Here is a 10,111-nt window from a genome sequence, read left to right as displayed (position 1 = left end):
GTAAAATAGAAACACTTACCATGTGCTTCAAGAAATTGTTCCAACATCCATGTGAACGACTCAATAGTTTCATCATAAAGAAGAGCAGCCGCAAATGTTACGCAATTCTTATGGTGATCAACCCCCGTAAAAGGAACAAAAATCATATTATACCTACAAGATAATAATAAATAAAAAATCAAAAAATACACAACTGAAAATAGGAAAAAACAAACAAACAAATTCTTACTGGTTAGTTTGTAGGTGGCATCAAAAGATAACACTTCGCCAAAAACTCTGTAATTGCACTTCATAACCTCATCTGCCCAAAATAAGGACCTAAGCTCTCCATGACGAATTATGTAATGGCAAAAGTAATTTTCTATATTAACTTTACGTTTATCCATCATATTTACAACCATTTGAGCATCTCCTTAACCAATGAAAGCTCTTAAATCCTTGCTGAATTTTTTATATTCTCCTGGTACCACGGACGTTGTGTTGTCCCCCTTTCAAAACAACTTGCATCTTAAAGACAGTTGACGGGCCAACTTTAGCTAAACTTAGCCTATGAATGAAATCTTGGTCGCTAAATTCCAGTTGCCGCCTCTTGCGCGTCAAATCCATGTTCTCAATTGAAACTAACGGGTGATTATGAGACTCAACAAATTCATATAACCGTAAACCAGGATAACCATTGAAAACTTTAACCTTTATTTTAGCTTTACAGTCTCTGAAACCTTGTAATTACTGCTACGAGGCAACTTGGAAGATGACTTCAAAAGCATTGAATCAACATTTTGGCAATTGGGCTTTCCCGATCTACTACAAAGAACATACCTAAGTCTAACAGTACCATCTTTTGATTTCTTAGTTGTCGACAACCTAATATCAAACCCAGCTTTCTCAGCATATGCATATGACTGATACATGGAAATTGCATCTTCCTCTTTAGCAAATACCGTACCCAAAACAGGTCTATACGCTTCCAATACATTGGGTATCCAATATCTAGTGCCATTCGGTGAATGATAATAAGTACTACGAACCGATTCCTGAAAATCTTGTATATGTGGCTCTACAATAACATAAAATAGAATATATGGAACATCTGATATGATAAAGACTTGGCATCAATAACACAAAGAATAGAACAAACAGTTACACGTGTGTAAATATGAACAAGATGAAAAGAAAGCAATCAGTAGTTACACATGTGTAAATCTCAACAGGATGCTTTTACAAATTACACATGTCTGCTTTCAAGATCTTAAACAACCACGCAAGCCTCATTTGATTGTATGCGATTACACATGTGTAACGCAGAACATCAAGTCATGAAACTAATTTAAGTCGAAACTATACAACATAAATGATAAAACATCAAGGCACACACAATTCAGAAGAATAAACACTCATATTGATATTGCATTAAAATAAGAAACAACTACACAAATAAGTACAATACAAACAAATACATACACACTAAAATTACTTGAAAAACATGTTGAACCCTAGACTTTTATTTTTTGGACAATTTCTAGCATCATGATAACCCCAAACACCACAAATTGTACAATAACGTTTATCCATCATCTTGTGAACATCTAGAGTAGTAGTACCTTCTTCATCAACAACATTGGTATTAATGGAATTGTTCAGTGCATCATCAGAGCTATTGTTCGGTGCATCAACAGAGCTGGACACATTCGACATCATGTTGTTTTGCCACTGAACAGTTGATTGACTGTAATTAAACAAACAACAACAAATTAGGGCAAATTATAAGAAAACAAAACCGAGTTCATACATGCAAATAGAGAAATCGATGATGAATACAGAACTGGTTGAATATTAAAAAGGCCTAAAATCGTTGAATTGATCAAACGATTAAGTCATGAGTTGGTAAGTGGGTGATTTCAGATTTGCGATTTGGTAAGTGGGTGATTTCATTGATTTGAGATCTTTATTTGGTAGGTGGGTGAGATCTGGGTTTGTTGAGATCTTCATTTGGTAAGTTGTATTTTGCTACATATTTATCTACAGATACACATCAATTTGTGTATAAACAAAGAAGATAAGTATATAGAACCTTTTATTGAGAATTGGGTTCCACCTTGAGTTCTAGAATTTCTCCTTCTTGAATTTGCAAATGATCGGAGATAATGGAAATGATTCGTATCCACCGGCGATCGGAAACAATGACGATGGTTTGTGTTTGCAGGCTATCAGAGACAACGACGGTTTTAAGCGGGGGAAATTGTGACTTAACTAGCGGCCTGATTCATTGGGTTATACAATTACCAATTTAACCTTTCATTAAAACACATGGAAAATAAAATGAGTGGCTGAGATTTGTTCTCATGGTTCTCACAAAAGATGAATGTACCCTAAAGCTAAACCCTAATTCTAACCCCTAAAGCTAAACCCTAATTCTAAACCCTAATGCTAAAACCTAAAGCTAAAGCTAAACCCTTAATGCCAAACCCTATGCAAACCCTAAAGTTAAAGTTAAACCCAAAAGCTAAAACTAAATCTTAATGCTAAACCCAAAAGCTAAACCCTAAATACTATTGCTAAACCCTAATGGTATACCCTAAAGCTAAACCCTAAACCCTAAGGCTAAACCCTAATGCTAAACCCTAAATACTAATGCTAAACCCTAAATAACACTTATTTTTTAATTTTAAACATGTATATACATATATGTATATTTGACAATATACACACATATATATAGTTAAAAGATTAGCAATATACACATGTGTATAAATCTCAAAAAATAAAAATTAAAACCAAAATTTAAAAAAAAAATTAAAAATTAAAACCTTATAGAAAAACCTCTGATTTTCCAAAAAAAAAAATTGCATTTTTTTACATTTTTTTGCTTAGGGAAAATGTGTGGTCCAGAATGCTTCTCAAGTTTCTCAATTAGCTTAGTACTTCTCACATGATCCTTATCCTATATATATATATATATATATATATATATATATATATATATATATATATATATATATATATATATATATATATATATATATACGGTTTCATCTGATTTTGGTTAATGGTTGAATGTTGTTTAGGGTTTATAATCCACGCTCAGAATATGATATTGAAGCAACCGGAGATCTTCTTGATCACGTAGCTGCTTCTGAAATGCATTATGAGGAATTTTGATTAAATCTTTATTTCCGGTCTTGTAGCTTGCATTATGTTATGTTTTTGTATACTTTTATTTTCTCCAAATCAGTTAGTCTAGTCTGTTTTGAATGATTTGTTCTCGAACATGTTAACAGGAAGACATTGAGAAAACATGTATTTTAGGTATTGAAACATGGTTTAATGATATTATTGTTGAGACGTTAAGATCTATTATACACATGCTACATGTGGCTGATGGATCGAATAATAGCTTTAGTCATTAAAAAATCTGTTACAATCAGAATTTTGACCTTAGTATGTTTTGATATATTATATCTTAAAGTATACCTTAGTGAGGCCATTCGATCTTCAAGCTCTACTTAATATATTTAGAACTGGGATTGCGTTTTGCAGGATGATGTGCAACTCGAAGATGTTGGAATTCAGGTCGAACCCTTCAATCTTGAACAAGAAAGGAATGAAGGTTATTTTGACCAGACAGGAATGAAGGTTACTTTTACCCTCATTCTTCAAGTATCTTTGTAGGATGCATGGCTTGATAGCATCGATTCTAATCCAAATATTGCACAAAGACAATCTATGGCCACATACATTAAAGTTGAAGCTGCTGACCTTACAAGTTATTCTATAGGGAAGATTAAGAGACGGACTGCTGATGTGCTTGAACCAGGGGGTAAGTTTCTTGTGATGACACAATCACGTTAAATTCATATTATCATTGTGCCGGTAATCTCATCTCAAGGATAATTCTCTTTTTAGGTTCTGCAAGCTTTAAGAAGGCGGAAAGGAGTTCTGGTAGTAGAAAGGAAAACATATCAGTTGTAACAAAAGTTGTGTTTGATCAACTAACTGAAGATGCCATGAAACTGATGGAGGATTCTGATTACAGTTGAGATGGTTTTCTTTCAAGATTTATTTTACAAACTTATTATATGAATCTGTTAACATTCTAATTAATGCTAATTTCTTGCTGCAAATATATACCATGAAAAGCAGGAGGTCTTCCAGAGGGAAGCAGGTTAGAACTATACTTAGCCTGAATCAAGTGTTCATAAAAAATTGATTAGCACAAAAACACAGCCTTATTGTTGATTTATTTTTTGTCTTAAAAAGAGGGATTTGAGAAGCTAGCACGGGCTAGAGGGGAAGGCTCTTCTTCAAGTTCAGCAAACGTGCAATCCGATTACTCCATGGCCAGTGACTTCAATCTTAATGAAATACAAGCAACAGATTATACTTCGAACAATATGAGGTCATGAAAGAAGTTACATGTTAAATAATGGTCCTTTAAAGGCAACATTAAACTTATACTATTTGTGTTTTTGATGCTTAGGAGCAACAACAAGATAGTGTGCATAAGGAAGGTGGGTATGAAAGAGGTACTTTAGTCGTTGGGTAAGCAACCTCTGTCCTAATTATTTATAAATACAATTTTTAACCTCATTCAAGTTTTTTGTTCTCATCTAAAATATTGTATCTCATTTTTCACTAGAATTGTCATTTTTGGTCATTTTATATGTTAAAGTCTTTAATAATCAAAGTTTGTGGTGGAAAAATGGCCTGTTGATAACGGGTCAAAACGTACTTAGGCATATTTGTTAATGAAATAATGTTAGAAAGACAAACCTATAGTAATATTAATATTTTTGTATTTTCTTCTAGATAGTCTTTTTGAGTATGCATTATTTGAGCAACTTCACTAATTATTTGTTATACATGACTAGATAGAGAATTTACTAAATCAACAATGAATGGAGAACCTTGATTGTCCGGGAAATTAGCTCTCAGTTGTATGATTTGAGCTAGAAGTCGGGCAAATGCTACATTTCGAGTAGGTAAAAGACTCGCATGTGACCACCTTGAGGATACGTCAATTAAGACCAAGAATTAACGGAATGGAGCACACGGAGGGTGAATAGGCCCACAAATATCCCCTTGGATTATTTCTAAAAATGATGGGGTTTCATGTATCAATTTAGTTTGTGAGGGCCAAGTAATAAATTTGCCCAGAGAGCATGCTGCACATGTAAAGTCTTGTGGTAGCAAAACTTTTAAGTTTTTAAGAGGGTGCCCAGTTGCACTTTTGATTATTCGTCTCATCATTATGCTACCAGGTGACCTAAACGGTCATGCCATATATTGAATGTGTCTTTATCTAACAGCTTTTGGTTACTCAACATGTATGATTCCATAGGATTGATATTAGTACAATATAATCCAGAGGATAAGGCTTCTAATTGTTCAACAATGGTTTCTTGACCATTTTTGCTTGAAGTAATTTGAAGATATTCAATTTTATTTTCAGCTATTGTTTTTAGGTGGTAACCGTTTTTTCGATTGTCTTTAAAGCTGAGCAAATTTCTTCTGGATCTACTAGAATATAATGCGTTATCAATACTTAATTGGGTACCCGAAGATAATGTTATTTGTGCTCTACCGGAGCCTTTGATAAGGTTACTGACACTAGATGTAGTACCAATCAGTGTCTCTGCCGGAGACAGCTAAGAGAAAAAATCTCATATCTTTGAGAATATTATTACTACTACCGCTATATACCAGACATTCATCACCAATAATAGCTCTACTGGAGCTAGCATACATATTTTTTTCAGGAAATAAAAATAAATTAAAGTTAGTGCAAAGAAGTAAAATGAAACATTGCAAGAGTTTCAAACCAAAACAAAATACAAAGGTCACAATGTGAAAAGTAAAACATAAAAGGTACATTAAATATGTTTAAACATCACGAATATTTTCAATGAAATCACATGCATCCAAATGAACGTCTGGTATCGTGGCTGGAGGTGTATCCTCAATCATATTAGTTTCAACATTCTTTCCTTTTTCTTTCATCATGCGTTGAAATGCCTCAGCGAGGTGTTTAGGGGTGCCACATGTGTAGGACCAATGATTTGACATCCCACATTTATAACAAATGTTGCTTTGGTTCCCGCTACTTTTCCCTTTTCAAGGTCGTCCCATATTATGTCGACTCGATTCACCATCGCTATTTTTAGTGTTCTGGGACTGTCGATGCCATGTATATCCTAGTCCTCGACCACGACCACGACCTCTGCTGGGGCCGTGGCCTCTACGTCTACCTCGTCCGCTTTGATAATAGGCGACATTTGCTTCAGGGAATGGGCTTGCATGGGCTTGCACCGGCTGGTTGCGATTAATGGTTTTGTAGTAGGAGCTTGTTGTTTTGCTCCGCAACCAGAAGGCATGATATGAATTCAGAATATTTAGTAAATTTACGTTCCCGGTATTGTTGCGACCGGAGCATGTTTGTGGCATATAACGTTGAGAAACTTTTTTCAAGCATGTCTTCATCGGTTAGTTTTTCACCACATAATTTTAACTCAGAATTATATTCACTGACAGTCTTAAAATCCTGTAGTCGTAAATGAAGCCATTCATAGCGGGCTTTGGGGAGTAAGACCAACTTCTGGTGGTCAAAACGTTCTTTGATGTTTGTCCATAATTCAAGGGGGTCCCCAACAGTTAGATATTCCCGCTTTAAATCTTCGTGAAGATGATCGCGGAGGAATATCATAGCTTTCGCTTGATCTTGAGGTGAAGTTTGATTACCATCAATAATTGTCTCCCCCAAATTATTTGCTGTCAAATGAATTTTAGCATCAAGAGTCCATGGGAGGTAGTTGTTACCCGAGATGTCAAGTGCGGTGAATTCAAGCTTTGATAAGTTAGACATTTTATCTACAAAAGAAAGAGACATGCATTTAATAACAAGCATGGGTATATAATGGATAATCTAGGAGAACTTCGGGTTCTTTATAATTAGAACTTCGGGTTCTATACAAGAAGACAATTTTCATATGTAGTGATGAGTTTGTATATAATAAAATAAGAGAAATATGAGAAGTGTATTCTTATTCATCCAACTCTATCTTTATATACATGTACAAATGTAGTGGAAGATGTAAGAGAAAATACAACTGGAGAAAAACCAGGACATATTATCTGTTCGTATTAATCTTGACAGCAAGAAGTTGAAAGTTGGTGTTAGTTTTTTTTAGGGATATTGTATATGGAAGCCACACATGTACTAAAACTACTTTATAGGTGTTACATGTCAAAACAAGTAGAGGGTCTTATGTGTAATTGTTGTATTCTTAGAGGGTATATTATTAGAAAAAAAGTAACGAACTGGAATCAGATCGTTATAAGCTGTTGTAATCAGTTGTAAAGATCTTATCTCCATAATGAATTGACTCTTGTTCCTCTTATGATTCTTCTCAATTTCTTATTGCAACGTTGGTATTGTTCGATCATCTGGACGCCCTTGAACTTAAACCCTAATTCATCAAATTCCGCATTCAAATCGATCAATCAGCTTTCGTACAATTCGCTGAAATTGATCACTCTTCCGATCAATCAATTTAAACTCGACTTCATTTCAATTCACCGAAATTGATCACTCTTTCGATCAATTTCACTTCGAACTCATCGATTTTGTTCTTCGTTTTCGTTTCAATTCAAGGTTACGGCAATCTACAATTGCGTGTTTTTTCTATAATCAAATTGGGAAACTTAGGGTTACGATCGTTGTTTATGCCGATGAGACACCAAGAAATGGAAAAATTGGAAAAGTTAACTCAAGACAGCACAAGAGTAATTGAAGGGCAACAAGCAATTTTAGACCAGAGCTATTAGATTATTGCAGATCAGTATGACAACATTAGTTACTCAAATGGCGGAGATTAACAGCAAATTGGGTAGTGATAGGGGTACAGGACACCAAGATCAACGACTGGTTCGCACGGTCGGCTTGATTTCCCAAAATTTAATGGTGAGGAAGTTTAAGGATGGATTATTCGTTACAACCATTCTTTGTAGTAGACGACCCCTGAAAATGCTAAGGTTCATTATGCTGTTATCATTTTCGAACTGATGTTTTAGGGCATTTGATTAGAACAGGATACAAGTTGATTGATGTAGAACTTATCTCGAAACGGTGCTCCAAACGACCTAAATTTTATCAATTGGAAGTTTAAACACCCGAATTGAAGCATCGTTTCCCTCATTTGGAACACCGTTTCGAGGTAAGTTTTACATCAATCAACTCATTTCCTCGGAATTCGGAAAAAAACTTACCTATGTTAAATTTGTTTACAATGGAGATGCAGTGAGAAAAAAAATACTTAAAGGGTGGGACTGCTAGTGGTAATATTCAATGGTGATAGTGCCAATGGCCAACCACCTCTAGGTGAGATTATTAAAATCCAATTTCGTCTTTTTTTAATTGGTGCTTGTTTGTTTTTGTTTACGCTTATTCGCTTATATTCATGCGTGTTCGTTCGTTTATGCTTGTGAACCGTCTGTTATGTGTATTCTTCATGTTATATAATCTATCAAGAAAATAAATCTCATAATCGAAACATAAAGTAACAAAAAAAAATCTCATTAGACATGTTTTCTCTCGGATGGTTACATATAAAATGAAGAGTGAACATAATTAAAATTGTATTCTAGAGTTCAACATTTTTAGTTTCGGGAGATTTAAGAGGGAAATTACTATGCCCATACATGTTGCAAACTCCTTGGATACTCGTACCGCGCAACATACGAATATATCCCTTCTCTCCCCATCCTTCGCCCCACGAGTTCTTAACAATCCAGTACTTGGTTCCGTCAGGATCCTGATCGTATCCAACTATCAACATCGCGTGCATCAGCTCCATTCCACATGGTCCACTAAAAATTCCCTAAATACCATGAACTATTAAACAACATATCGATAACAAATGAACGATGCGTGATTGAAATGTTACCTCTTTGTAGAACATGAAACCGTCACCGCCAGGATCCATTTGAAAAGTTACAGGCTGATGTGCCACTGCTTTCAATAGCGCTTCTTCATCGTGTTCTGTTCTGACAATTACTTGGTTCCATCAACAGTTACCGAGTGATGACCATACTGGTTTCAAAACACAGATTGTTAGAATCAAATACAAATAGTTTTTAACATGCGAATGATACAAAAAACTAAAGTACGTATGTTCAACTAGAAGAATTACTATTACGGTACAGTTTTAAAGTAGCGTTAATATTACTCTAGTTCATCTGTTGTAGAGTAATAAGTATTACACTTCAACAAAATGAACTATAGCATTTATTATTATGCATTTACGCTACTTCAACAGGGTAGTGTAATAATACTTACAGTGGTTCGAACATAATTGCTATAATTATTTGTACAATTCGTATGTTAAAAGCTGTTTGTACTTGATATAACAAGGATTGTAATCTAGTTATCTATACTATATTCATTAGTTTTGTTTGTACCTTAGATGTATGGCATATTTCCCTTTTATCTACATAAGGGTAGAATTCATCTGTAGCTATACCTCCATGCTCTTTGACGAAAGTAAATACGCCACAGACCTGCCCTCCGTCGCAATGGAAGGTTCTGTCGCTCCAATCACAATCAAGAAGTTGTTGTTCTCATAATGATAAGAGTTGACCTGTTCTGATGGCGTTTATTCCTTCAATTGCACCCACTGCAGCAAATGCGAAACAACTTCCTGTAAACTCGACACCAAAATTATTTGTAACTATGTGTGCTAAATATGGTTACAAAAATATAACATCATTGTTTTGAATATAGATAATTGTTTGTGTTATATATGGTTAAAAAGATATATATAACATTATCAATTTGACTATAGATAATTGTTTATGGTTACAAAAATATAACATTATTGAATATATAGATAATTGTTTGTGTTAAAATATGGTTACAAAAATATTTGTTTTTGAACTGCAATTTTTTTAATCTCTGTTGTCTGTGAGACTTGAATCCAAGACTTTCCCTTTCTAAACACATGTGTTTAAAGACTTTGTCTTTGTCAATGGACCATCACCCCATTGGTTGGTTGATTAGAAGAATATAACGTTAGTGTTTTGAATATATAGATAATTGTTTGTGTTAAATATGGTTACA

At 34.4% G+C, this 10,111-nt stretch overlaps 1 protein-coding gene across 1 annotated transcript; it reads right to left on the bottom strand.

Annotated features, from left to right (window-relative positions):
• Positions 1 to 5,246: 5,246 nt before the first annotated feature.
• LOC110933036 lies at positions 5,247 to 6,859 on the bottom strand. Its single transcript, XM_022176278.1, has 2 exons — positions 6,403 to 6,859; positions 5,247 to 5,632 (listed from the first exon to the last, which is right to left on the bottom strand). Exons 1-2 carry the CDS (start codon positions 6,857 to 6,859, stop codon positions 5,247 to 5,249), a joined length of 843 nt encoding a protein of 280 aa, XP_022031970.1.
• Between the last annotated feature and the right edge of the window lie 3,252 nt (positions 6,860 to 10,111).

The sequence above is a fragment of the Helianthus annuus genome, chromosome 4 (genome assembly GCF_002127325.2).
Source record: "Helianthus annuus cultivar XRQ/B chromosome 4, HanXRQr2.0-SUNRISE, whole genome shotgun sequence".
In the NCBI taxonomy this organism is placed as follows: domain Eukaryota; kingdom Viridiplantae; phylum Streptophyta; class Magnoliopsida; order Asterales; family Asteraceae; genus Helianthus; species Helianthus annuus.
This window is presented reverse-complemented; position numbering and strand designations above follow the sequence as displayed.